A 14,115-nucleotide genomic window follows, 5' to 3' on the forward strand; every position below is an offset into this window, starting at 1 on the left:
TCAGCACTACTCTTTCCATTCAGAGAGATGGACCCTCTTCCTCTGACCATACATGGTGCATCATTACCAAAGCGAACCACACCACCATCATATTCTTCCAAAGATAGAAACTTGCTCCGGTCACCAGTCATATGATGAGAACAGCCACTGTCAATAATCCACTCATTGGAATTATCAAAGCGAGAGACAAGAGCCTTCTTGTTTGACACATCTTCCTTTACTGCAACAAACACAATATCTTCATTCTCTTCATCTTCCAATTCCTCATCTGTGACACCTTCATCAACTGCAACAAAACAGTTTCTCCGGTTTCCACCTTTGAATTTCTTGAACCTCTTCGGTTTGTCCTTGTTCTCACCATTAGGATAGTTTATAGCAATATGTCCTATCCAGTTACAAGAAAAGCATTTCAAAGGGAGCTTACCTCTGTATTTATCGGTTCCTTTAGGAAGTTTCCTAGCAAGAAGAGCTTCAAATTCCATCAGGATCTCCTCGTCATCCATTTCTCTGTTTTGTCTTGGTTCACCACTGGTGCTTGCTTCTTTTCCTTTTCTGGATGATACAATAGAAGTTCTAAAAGCTGATTCAGTCTTTTGAACACTGCCATCAAAACTATTTATCTCATAGGCTGTCAACTTTGCAATGATGGAGTCTAGGGATACCTTAGTCTTGTCTATCGATCTCAACTCCTCAATAGCAGCAACCCTTATTTCATAGACTGGTAATAAGGATCTCAAAACTTTGCTTACCATAGTGGAATCTTTCATTTTACCACCTGCACTCTTGATATCTCCAACTACAGTTTTGATTCTTATTCCATACTATTGAATGGTCTCACCTTCAACCATCTGCATGTCTTCAAACTTCCCTCTAAGGCTTTCTTCCTTAGCTTGTTTTACATGCTCATCACCGCCATAGATATTCTCAAGAGTGTCCCATACTTCTTTGGGATTATCTTTATCCTGGACATCAATAAACTTAATGTCAGATAAGCTACTGATTAGGGCTTCCATGACTTGCCCATTCTCCTGTATTTCTCTCTTTTGATCATCAATGAGAGTACCGGTAGGAATAACAAAAGCATTCTCAACATAGCTCCAGTGTTGAGCACCCATGCTTCTGATGTAAATCTTCATTCTGTCCTTCCATATTTTGAAGTTATCTCTGTTGAACTTTGGACCTTCCCTCTTCATCATTACAATAGGATCTTTCCCTCAAGTAGTTAAGCTTACAATATAGAGGACCTGGAGGATGCTCTAATACCAATTGATAACTCAATGATGAACAATAAGTACCAAACCGGTACTGAGAAGGGGGGGGTGAATCAATACAGTCACAAAAACTTTTCCCGAATCGGTTTGACTACAAACACTGCAAATGTCTGAGAGACAGTAACACCGATCTGAAATAGAGTGCAACCAGTAAAGATAAGAATGACTGTGACATGCATTAACCGGTTAATCACTTAGCTTTCCACTCAACTTAATACTACACTTCCATTTTACCCTTATGCATGAATAGGCAATCTATCATTAGAAATATAATAACAGCTAGCTTAGCATGATTTACCTTTAAACACAAATCACTTAAATCATCACATGAAAAATACTACACATGACACACAGATTTTTCATGTGGAAACCCAACTAGGAAAAACCACGGTGGGGATGAATACCCATAAGCTACTTTTGAACTCTTTAGAAGTCCGCTCTGTTAGGAGCCTAGTTTGGTTAAAGACTGTTACAACAGGTTCCTGCTAGGAACCGATCCTATTAGAGGTAAATACCCAGTTAAGGGTTAAACCCTGTTAGAGGTTACCTTGTTAGAGGATTTCAAGAACTCAATGAGTTTGAGTCACCCTGTTAAAGGATTTACAACAAGTTGGTTAAAGCTACTCGGTTAAGGGATTTTCCAACTGTTGAAGTGGTTAAAGATCAACAGGTATTACAATGATTTGACAATAGCACTCAATGCCTAATGCAGATCCGCTTAAGTTCCTTCCTTCTACACACACACTATGTGGGAATCAATCCTCTTATCTCATATGGTCTGGCAAGAATCATGTATCTTTGCACTTAGATACACACACACCATTTGCCAACAACCTCAACATGAAACACAACATCGACCTTATAGAACACAGATAGGTCGGCAGCATAAACCCTAAACCCTAAACACTTAGGTTGAGCAATTGATCGGTTCAATCCTGACCATTGAACACTTTGCATTTGAATACAATGGTCTTGAACAGATCTCAAGACATTCTCCATCATTCGTTCTTCACCGCTTCATGGACGCGATAACCCATCACGCGTTTTCCATCATTTGCAAAGACTTCGCACACTCCCGAGGTAGATAGGATCAATCTCCATGCAAGATCCTTTGCGTGACGATCTGATCTTGATTACAATGCTAGCTCATCACACAATGTCATCGGTTGGAAACCCTTAAGCTAAGACTACCAATCGGTAGTCATATCATATTAAGCCTTACTAGAAAACATTCCATATGTCGGTTCACTTGAACAAACATACCGCTTCACCTATTGCTCATATACCAGTTTATACCGCTATACCGGTTCTCTTTTCAGCATATTGCCGGTTCACTTTCCTGTATATTGACATCAATGAGAACATAATATCATCATGTCAACATACTCTGCACAAATGCCAACAGAGGGGCCCCACCAAATGAACATGTGGAACCACTAATAAACTATCACTATGGAGTGCACAACACCACAATAAAATTAGGCCTACCATTGCCAAAGGAAACACATGCCAATCAATAATTCACCATTGAATGCACATAATCATCCACCTATAGACAAGATATATGGAACTCACCATTAGTGGACTAGAGACTAGCCTTAAAAGTGAATGGTTTAGCCTAATGCAAAGTATTGTATTGGTCAATATTAAACGTCACATTGGCTAATTTTGCATATGTAAGACTCATGCAAACTAGGAGAGCACAAAGGAAGCAATATTGCATATATAAGATGGGTGCCAACACATACAATGATACCATGCCATCAACATGATAAGAAATGACAATTGTGGCCTATTCTATCAAATTGTTTCCAATTGTGTTTATGTATTAATAGAACCACTTAAATATTTAACAATTAAGAATCACCTAAATATTACCTAATTAATAAAAAAAATGCTTACAAGATCATTTTTTTTTTTTTATATTAAAACAAAAATAAAATGACAATGTAAACTTAAAATAGCAAAGATTTAAAAAGAAATCAAAAACAAAAATTATAAATTGAGACCAAAAATAAATATGAAATAACAGTAATAATATAAATAAAATTATTTTCACAATTTTCAATAAAAGCTTGAGAGCACCATAGTTCGTGTCAAAAGTAGAGAATGTGTAATTTTCTTGAGACTATTATAAAAGGACATAGTAAAAAGTTGAGGCATCATATTGAATACACTCTCTCCATTATAAAAATTATTGATGCATCTTATAAAAATTTTAAAGAAAGTACAATTTGAATATACTTTTTGTAAGAGGCGCTTTTATAGAAAGTGGTTTCATACATTTTTTCATAAGGGCTGTTCCTTGGACGGATTAAAGAACTATAAAAATGGAGTTTTCTAAAGTAAAATTTGTAAAAGTTGAATTCTTTCACTTCTTATATTTTTGTCCTTTTCTATGGGTGTGGTTAATGTGCTCTTAGTGTTAATTTTATTTTATGGGACATTTATTGATTTCAATCTTTAATTTAGATATTTTTATCTAAAAAAATTTAGTTTCATAATAATTTTAGATTAGTATTCAAGACATTTCACATTATAGATTAGATCATATTTATAATATCATCTATTAAATCGGATTGTAAACATGTAGATTCATCTTTTAAATCAATTGTGAACATGTAGTCCGCACTTTCAAATTCTAAGTTCTTCCCTCTTTCTAAGAACAATTTTCACTTTTCAAAGTCCATGATTATGACAAAGAACAATTACACATGACCCCTACAAACGGAAATCTTAAATTATATAAATTTAAAGACATCATCTTAGAACACTCTCCTTCCATGATAACATGTCACATCAAGAAAATAAAATTTTTGTGTGTTAATTTAACTTTTTTTGGGCACTTATTGACTTCAATCTTCAAATTTAATATTTTATGTATAAAATCTTTATTCCATAATACTTTTAGATTGGTTTTCAAAGACACTTCATGTTCTAGATTCAATCGTACTTATAAATCTCATGTTTCAAATCGAATTGTGAACATCTAGTGGGCACCTCCAAATTCTAAATTCCCTCTATTTGAGACCATTTTTTACTTTTTAAAGTCCATGATTATGACAGATAACAATTACGCATAACCATTTACCATTTGAATCTCACGTTTCGAATCGAATTGTGAACATATAGTACGCACTTCCAAATTCTAAATTCTCTTTATTTGAAACCAATTTTTTTTTTTAAAGACCATCTTAAAACATTCTGATCAAAAATACCTCAAGAAAATAAAAATTCATCGTTGTCAATCTCAAAATTGGCATGAGACTCATCTTGTATGAATTCTCATGGAGAATAACTTAAAAAAATCTCATAATTATCAACCGCCTCAAATATTAGGGAGCAAATTGCTTTAGGCCAATTACAAGTACGCAAAGGAGGATCGCCGGCCGTCATTTACTAAGATATTACGTTTATACGGAGCTGATATTTTAGAGATTTGCCGGGAAAACAAAACAATGTAATAAATTTGCAGCTGATAAAATCTGTTGTCCTTTGATTACTAAAACTGATGCAGAATCGTACATTCATTCACATGCGGGATTTATACGTTGAAAATGTGATTCTATTAATACGCCAGCAAAATTGGGAGACGGGAAAGGAAATGGGGGGGAATCAGAGAAGATGGCTCGTAGAGTAATTGACAGCACGCAGCATTCAATAGTTACCATCATTTGGGAATGATACCAGAGTGGAAAAGGACTGCTCGCAGAGAAAGAAACCAGAGAAATAAAAAGGACAAAAGATGGGATAGAGATAAAATGATTCCAATAAAAAAATGTACAGACACCTTTACCTCTCTTACACAAGTCCAAAAGCAGAGAGTTGAATGGTTAATTAAAGTGTATACAGCAGAGAGAGAGAGACATTCATCAGTATCACCCATTCCCACTGGCAGCTCTCATATCCCCAAGCAATCAAAACACACACGCCATCAGTAAAGGAAAAAAGGGGGGTTTAGGTTGATTGGCCTTTTCTGTTTGGTTTTTTCTATTCTAAGGCAAGATCCTGTGCAAAAATTGGTAATAATGTACAGGGGTCCCAAGATTTTCTGATGCTTTCTGCATCTGTGTCTGCTTCTGCGTCAACTCCTGATAAAAAAGCATTTTGCTTAGTATATGGCAAAGCCCAGGTCCCTTTTCTTGTGGGCTTCCAAAATTGAGCGGTCTGTCTGCAGGACTGTACGAAAAGAAGAGTACAACAGCGATGGATGGATCATCTTCTGATTTTAAACTCTGTCTTTTGTTTGCACGCCGAGCTGGGTAGTGTATGTGCGCGGACCCCATAATCAACACGCTCTGGTGGTTTTTGGAATACAAAATTTTTGCCTCTGGATGAAGTTCGGATGAGTTCAGCAGGGTGGTTTGTTGTAGATAACAATTTGCTTTGCTTCTGCTTTCCCCAATGAATTGCAAATGTCCTCTGCGATTCTTGTGGCGTCCATTGATGTGCCCAGCAAGCCTTTTTTCGTGAAATTGCAAATGTCCTCTGCAATTCTTGTGGCGTCCATTGAAGTACCCAGCAAGCCTTTTTTCGTGAATCCCACTGCATACAGACCGGTTTGTCCCTTCCATCCATGGGGAAAGGGCACCTTGGGAAGCCCATCTTCTGAGAAGAAATCACATTCCTAAACAAGAGAAGAAAGAAGATCAGATTTAGAAAACACAATGAATGAATCTTGCGTTGGAATCAGGCCAAAGAAGAGGAAACTGGAAGTGGGCTGTTGATTGGGGTCGTTTTGTATACCTTGAGCCAAGAGGGCACATTGCTCCTGTATCCAGTAGCAAGAATCACAGTATCAAAATCCTTCTCTTGCCCATCTACAAATTTGACTCCGCGAGATGTGAAACTATCTATTGCCGGCAATACCTGTAAAAACAGAGATTCATAATAAACCCATTAGATTCCATTTCTTGGTTTATATACCACAAGCATAAAAAAATCTGATAATCAGAGAGAGAGACAGAGAAATGGACATTCTGTGTAGTACCTTGATCTGCCCTTTTTTAATTTTGGCGAGAGTTCCAACGTCCAGTACAGGAGTTTTCCCACACTTGTTCTTGAGCTCCAGAGGCCCCATCCCAGGCCTCCTGAGACCATACTTGCTAGTGTCGCCCAGCATCACCCAAGCCAACAAAAGCAGCAGAAAATCCACCACCCAAAGCGGCAGCCATTTGAGAAGCCACATCGCCAATCCAAAAGTCGATCTCCCAAGCATTTCTCTCGGCAAAACATGGACCTGAAAAATTTCAAAACCAAAACAATTTGCCACCTGTTCAGCATCAGATCATTCTAAAAACACCAAAAACCACCGCCATCAACCAAATTACATAACCCATTTTCTACTTACAGAGCTGCGGACGACGATGGAAGGATTGGCATTGTGGTTGCAGAGATCAAGAGACATTTCCATCCCCGAATTCCCACACCCAACAACCAACACATTCTGTCCTTCAAATTCCTCCCCGGTTTTATACCCACTCGCATGAAAAATCCTTCCCTGGAAACACTCACTCCCAGAGAATTCAGGAACCACAGCTTCCGCATTCTCTCCGGTGGCCACAATCAACCACCGGCAAAAATACTCTGTCTCCATCCCATTCCTCTTATTCACAGTCATCACTCTCCACAACCCACAAGTCCCATCATAGAAAGCAGATTCCACCGACTCATTAAACTCAGGGCAAATATGAAATCTCGCCGCATACGTTTCCAAGTATTCAATAAACTGGTACTTGTCAGGGTAAACAGGGAACTGTTTCGGAAACGGCATTAAAGGCAGCTCACAGAACTGTTTGGGCAAATGAAGCTTCAATCTATCATAAGTTCTATGCTGCCATAATGAAGCTATGCAATCTGCTCTTTCTAGTATAACACTCGCGACTCCCTTTTCTTTCAGGCAGGCTGCTGTTGCTAGCCCTGAAGGCCCTGCCCCTACAATTACAGGCCCTTTTGTCCAAACACACTTCCTCTTCTTCTTCTTCAAAAAATGGTCGTTTGATTCTTTCCCACTTTGTTCTGAGCAAAGATTCACACTCGCAGCAACCGCCATGGCAACTACGTAGTACCAAAGAAATGCTGAACAAGACAATAACATCAACGTTTCAAGCAGCAGATCAATTTTTTACTATCTCCTTCTTACAAAACTTAGTCGTTGGTATTGCGCATGCGTTGGATATATAAGCATAAACCAACCGTCCCCAAGATCAAACCAAAGAAAGGCCCCAAAGAAAAGGATCGCGTTTTAAAAAAAGATGTAAAGCAAAACGGAGGTATTGTTGTAGGTAATGGTGGTGATGGAGGAATAGCGGCGCTAACAAATGTTGCAGCGATCAAACAAAGAAAAAAGTCTAGATATAGAACGTTTTTATTTAACTCCCTGTGGATCCAGGCTTGTTTAGAGGAGTTGTAGGCTCTACAGGAGCCACACAATCTTAGGGTTTGTTTAATGTGAGGAAATACATTTTGATTCTTGGAACAACGGGACCGGTAATGGTGTAGGCTTGTTAGACTGGCGTAGAGGAAGGAAAAGCAGAGGAGGACAACGGGTTGACGTTGACGTTTCAAGCGTGCGCCGCCAGAACCCCAGGCCGGTGCTCTTTCCGAATACCCAAACTTTTTTAATGCCTCCATTACTTCGAATCACAAGTGTGTGAGGGTTTTATGGCAACCCAAAGCCTCTTCCTCGCTTGTGTTTCAAGTACATTTTAGAAGTATGAGAGATAGTCTTGTCATTTAATACTGTAGATCTGAAAAAGACCCTTATTTATTTTGCTTTCCTTTTTCTTTCACTCTTTCACTTGGAAATGATAGATGTGGAAACTTCTTATATGATTCTTAAGCTTTTGCCTCTACTTTGTAAAACATTATATGGTAGATGGTGGAAACTTCTCATATGATTATTAAGTTTTGCCTCTACTTTGTAAAACATTATACAGTACAAATTTTTCATATGATTCTTAAGTTTTGCCTCTACTTTGTGAAGCATTATATGAGACAAACTTCTCATATGATACTTTTTAAGTTTTGCCTCTACTTTGTGAAGCATTATATGATAGATGGTGGAAACTTCTCATATGATTTTTAAGTCTTGCCTCTGCATTATATGATAGATGGTGGAAATTCTCATATGATTTTTAAGTTTTGCCTCTGCATTATATGACACATGGTGGAAACTTCTCATAGGATTCTTAAGTTTTGCCTCTACTTTATAAAACATTATATGGTGGATGGTGGAAACTTTTCATATCACTCTCAAGTTTTGCATCTATTTGTAAAAACTTTATAAATATTTGGGCTTTGTAGATGTAACTATTAAGTATCAATGTAGATATATAGCAATAATATATATTATCGACCAACAAAAGACTTGCAAGAAGTAGAAAAAGACCAAGCGTTATCTAGACGCTGCTTGTGGGGAGGACTCAATTGACTCCCTGTCGAAAATCACAACTATCTTTGTTAAATGGCTTTCGTGTCTTGTATTACTTTTGTAGTGTTATTGTTTCTTTGTTGTTCTTAGGCTTTGGGCTAGCTAGGGAGTTGTTGTTGTTGTTGTTGCTTGTGACTCTATTCCACTGTGGTTAACTTTTTGCAAATGAGTTTAGGACCCTTCCTTGCTTAATCTATCAAAAAGATCAAACCTAATTTTTTTCTTTTCTTTTTTTTTTTCGCTTCTAAATGATAGACAGTGGAAACTTCTCATGTGATTCTTAAGTTTTGCCTCTACTTTATAAAGCATTAAATGGTAGACAATGAAAAATTTGTATATCGCTCTCAAGTTTTGCATCTACTTACAAAAACTTTATAAATATGTGGGCTTTGTAGATGTAACTATCAACTATTAATGTAGATATCTAGCAATAACATATGTTATCGAACAACAAAAAACTTGCAAGAAGTAGAAAAAGACCAAGCGTTATCTAGAGGCTACTTGTGGGTAGGATTCAATGGAGTCCCTGTCGAAATATTGGAACTATCTTTGTTAGTTGGCTTTTGTGTCTTGTATTAATTTTACATGGTATTCTTGTTTCTTTATTGTTTGTAACTTTTGGGTTGGCTAGGTAGCCAATTTTGTTGTTGTTGTTGTTGTTGTTTATGACTCTATTATGCTATGGTTAACCTTTTCAAATGAGTTCAAGGCCCTTCCCTTCCTTCCCTACTTAATCTATCGAAAACATATATTGTCAATGGTGAATTATGTCTAATTATGAAGGAAAATAACTATTTCCCTAAAACTAGACCAATCAAGTGAAGCGCATGCACAAGTAACAATTATATTAGATCAATGGAATGAATGGCCTTTGGGCATGTGAATTGTAAAATAGTAAAATACTAAAGTATGAGTGCATACACTTGTAACAATTATCTTATATCAATAAATGAGGTCTATTTGTAGGCCATTTAGATAATGATGTTGTTTATGCAAAAAAGGTCTCAATGGAGAAGTGATAGCTTCATGTCCACTCTGAATCCACTAACAGGGATCCAAACATGGATGAAATAAACGCCTCTAAATTAGGAGGATAATCAGGTTCCATTATCAACATGCCCATGTTATATTTGAAATAGAGAGAGAGAGAGAGAGGGGGGAGGGAGAAATATGGATAAAGAGAGAGGGGGAAGCGAGAGGGAGATGGGTAAGGAGATAGAGATAGAGATGGAATGGGGATGGAGATGGAAAAGGATACACACACACACAAATATAGAGAGAGAGAGAGAGAGAGAGAGAGAGAGAGAGAGAGAGAGAGAGAGAGAGAGAGAGAGAGAGAGAGAGAGAGAGAGAGAGAGAGAGAGGGGGGAATATAAGGTTCGACATAGAGAAAGGGGGGGGGGAGATAGAGAGACATAGAGATATACAAACATAGAGAAGTAGACATAAAAAAAAATATTGATGGATAGAGGGAAAGATAAATAGGAGAGAGGGGGGGAAGGAGATACAAAGACAAAGTGATATACAAACATAGAGAAGGAGAGATAAACAAATATTGATGGAGAGAGGCAAAGATAAATGAGAGAGAGAGAGAGGGAGTTACCTTTCTTTCTCTTTGTGTCTCTCTCTATATTTTGTTATTGATAATATATAATATATATAATATGCTTATTACAAAATTCTAGCACAATTATTAATGATAAAAGTACAATATAATATGATAACTTTAATCATAACGTATTATATAATAAATATTAATGATATACTTAATAATAAATAATTTTAATTTATATATTATAAGCTATGATATATAAATAATGAATATATTTAAAGTATTAGTATAATGTTATATATTATAAATCAAATAACATTAATTATATATAATATTTTTTAATAATTTTTTTATATACTATATAATAACGATAATATAGTATAATACTAATAAGATAATATTATAGTAAATTTTACTATATAATAATATCTAACAAAATTTAATATCAATTATTATAATATTAAATATCAAATTACATTATAATTGTTAATTGATAATAATAATCAAATTATTTGTATTAATATTATATCTAACTATATTATCATACCATATACATTATTACATATATAATAATAATACTATTGTATACTATTATAATTTTAAAAAATCAAACATGGCCCCACCCTAGCACTTTATGGTTTTGTTAAAATCATTTATCATTGTTTTTTTAAAATTTGATGAAAATAAGATTTTTATTAAAAACTTTAATGGAAGCATAAAATCAATTGTCTTTACATATTAATAGGGGCCATCATGGATAAAAACAACAAAATTAAAAATATGGAACAAGGAAAATGAGAATGCGGTGAAGGAAATATAAAATGGTTAAAATTTGAATGATAGAGATATCTCCCATTGTCTTGCATCCTTTTTTAAGTGTTGCAAATCGTTGATGATCAAAGAGAGGTTGTCTATCTAAAATAAGGTAACACCTTCAACGTAATAAAGGTACTGAACTCTATTTTCAAACCTTGGAGAAGAATACTTTTGTTAATGAGTTGAATTTTAGATGCCTCATGATTAGAAATAGAATATATGATAGTATGTAGCTCACATTAGGAAATCTACAACTTGTTTAAATTATGTGGGCTGAATGTTCTTGGCTTAAGGTCAAATCTACACCCAAAAAAATGTCCTAGACTTGCAAAAATAATCTAATAGACTTCCAAAGATAATCTAATAGTCTATATGTTGAGGCTAGTGGTATTATATGATACTTTTAAAGGGTTTGTCATTATGTTGTGAGGAGATATGTTCGTCTAGATCAACCCCTAGAAATATGTGTAATAAACCATGCAAATGCTCCTAAAATGAGTATGCAAATCTAAATTTATTTTAGAGTATTGAATTTGAATGTTTCATTTCTTAAATGTGAGTAATAATGTGTTAACACATATGGATGTTGTGTGCATGTAAAATTCATCTTATAAAATATCAATTAGAATCAAAGGGAAATCACGAATCTCTATCTAATCAAAGAATTCTAACAAACAGACAATGAAATAACACAATCAAGCAAAATAGGAACTATAAATGAAATCAATTAAAGACTCCCTATTCCATGACTGCGTATAACTTCCATTTCTCTTCTATTCTTTGTGGTATGATGGCTCTCTGCAAGTGACAAAAAGATTCAAAATTCGTGATTCAGAGGAAATTGTCCAAGATTGAGAAGGAGGATTGAAAATGGAGATTGAATGCTCAATTTATAGATTTTTGGAGAAGATTGATTGAAAGGTAGAACAGATTGATCAAGAGGTGGAACTCAGGTGAGCTCACATGCTGATTAATAGTTGAACTACTAACTTGGAGGTGAAACAAAATAGATTGAATAGATTAAAGGAGTCAACTGATTGAGAAAAAGCTAACTGAAAGAAGAAAAAGAATGATTGGAAGAAATAAAGAAGATGACCAAGAGAACTAGAAGATGAAAATAGAGACTGGAGAGATAAATGATTTAGTTAATTAATTGATTTTTTACTTAATTAATTTAGCATGTGCTTGCACTTTGACTTAGATTTTCAATTTAATCTTTGCATGAAATTTATTCAAATAATTGAATTTATTTAATTCAATTTAGTATTTGAATATATTTAGAACTTGACTTTGATTTTCAATTTGATTTTTGAAATCATGCACATGTAATTGAATTCGGAAGAAATTAGAAGAATAAGAAATTAAATGAAATTAGAATTTGGGGATTTAGAAATGGAAGAATTAATTAGTTAATTAAATAATTTAAAGAAACTATTTAATTATTTAGAAATTGAATTTAATTAAATAATAGAGATTATTTAATTTAAAGGATAAAATCACAATTAATTAAATAATAAATATTTAATTAATAAAAAGGGTTAATGATTAGATGATGATAGGATTGAGATAGAAAATGAGAATTAATTTATTTAAATAATAAAGATTATTTATATTGGGAAATTAAACAGAATTAATTAAATAATAAATATTTAATTAATATTTAGAAAATAATTAAAATGATTAAAATGATTAAATAATAGGAAATAGAATAATTAGTAAGATGATGAGGAAATATGAAATTAGAAGAATAAGATTAATTAACTTAATTAAATAATTAAATAATTAAATAATTATTTAATCAATTAGAAGAATAATTAGTACATGATCAATGAGACATTTTTAGGTGTCTACAGATGTCATTGATGTCAAACCTTTGTCAATCCTATATGAACGAGTTGTGATATTTCATGGTAATCCTACCTTTGGTCCGGATATGATTTGTGGAAGGTAATTCGATGTGTCATGGGTCTCACCATAGTTGGAGTGCCCCTCCCCGATTCATCTTGTCTTTTTGTACATCAAAGGATTATATTGATCTAGCTTAGTCTACTTTATGATGATTTCATGGTATCATGCTATGTACTAACCCTTTTCGTGAATGTATTGGATATGATGATGGATCTATATTTGATGATTTATATGTGCTCTGTTAGAATCAATGACAGTCCCAAAGACATTGAGAGGGGGGGGTGAATCAGTGTCTGACCGGTTAGAAGAATATTTAAACTTATTAAGAACTTTGTATCCCAAAACAGTATACTGGTAAATAAGAATTAATGCAATAAATAAGAATAGCAGAGACAACATAGAGAACACACCATAACACAAGATATTTAATGAGGAAACCTGGTGTGGGAAAAAACTCGGTGGGATTTGTGACCCACAATATTCACTCACTAGCCAATGAATAAATATTACTTACAATGAGGGGCCTACACATGCAGGAAGGCTAGCAGCCTAGAGCTCATAGCTCAACCACAAAATAGAAGTCTTACTGACTTACAAAATGGATTATCAAAATCCAATACAATGTACTGCTTAAGATCAGCATCAACTATGCCAGGTTCAGTACCAGTTTAAGCTCAATCTATTACCAAAACCTTCGCTATCGCCTTATCCAAAATATCATCTATTTTCTCACTTTCATATATCCTCTCTCATCAAAATGACCTATAAGATCTCATACATATATATGAGTCTGTTACAATATGTCATGTCGGCTTGTACACAAGATATTTACAATATAAAACAATAAACAAAGTTTATTCCATGTCGACTTGAGTGTCGGTATGCATTATTGCCTCTACCGGTGAAGTGCCTATCAGTGTATGTAGAAGTCTTTTGCTGGTGTCGGTAACTGCCGATGGGTTGACAAATGTTTTCCAGTTGGTTGCCATAAATGACAACATCAACTATTCTCATAAGAGTGTAGAATGGGGTGAACTCACAATAATGGTTCCCCCTTTTTTGCCACTTTTGACACTGAGATGTACATTTTTAAAATAATCTTCAACTTCTGAGAACTATAACTTTTAAACTATCAA

At 34.7% G+C, this 14,115-nt stretch overlaps 1 protein-coding gene across 1 annotated transcript; it reads right to left on the minus strand.

The window, feature by feature from the left end:
• Positions 1-5,022: 5,022 nt before the first annotated feature.
• On the minus strand, positions 5,023-7,964 carry LOC131064207 (probable indole-3-pyruvate monooxygenase YUCCA9). Its single transcript, XM_057998266.2, has 4 exons — positions 6,622-7,964; positions 6,262-6,510; positions 6,018-6,140; positions 5,023-5,898 (listed from the first exon to the last, which is right to left on the minus strand). The coding sequence occupies exons 1-4, from the start codon at positions 7,366-7,368 to the stop codon at positions 5,623-5,625; spliced, it is 1,395 nt and encodes a 464-aa protein (XP_057854249.1). The 5' UTR covers positions 7,369-7,964; the 3' UTR covers positions 5,023-5,622.
• Between the last annotated feature and the right edge of the window lie 6,151 nt (positions 7,965-14,115).

This window comes from Cryptomeria japonica, chromosome 6, assembly GCF_030272615.1.
Source record: "Cryptomeria japonica chromosome 6, Sugi_1.0, whole genome shotgun sequence".
Classification (NCBI taxonomy): domain Eukaryota; kingdom Viridiplantae; phylum Streptophyta; class Pinopsida; order Cupressales; family Cupressaceae; genus Cryptomeria; species Cryptomeria japonica.

Coding starts and splice junctions, on each gene's coding strand:
- LOC131064207 (XM_057998266.2), bottom strand. CDS start 7,368: ATGTTATTGTCTTGTTCAGCATTTCTTTGGTACTACGTAGTTGCCATG. Junction 6,511..6,621: donor CCATCGTCGTCCGCAGCTCT/GTAAGTAGAAAA, acceptor GAAATTTTTCAG/GTCCATGTTTTGCCGAGAGA. Junction 5,899..6,017: donor ATGTGCCCTCTTGGCTCAAG/GTATACAAAACG, acceptor TCTCTTGTTTAG/GAATGTGATTTCTTCTCAGA.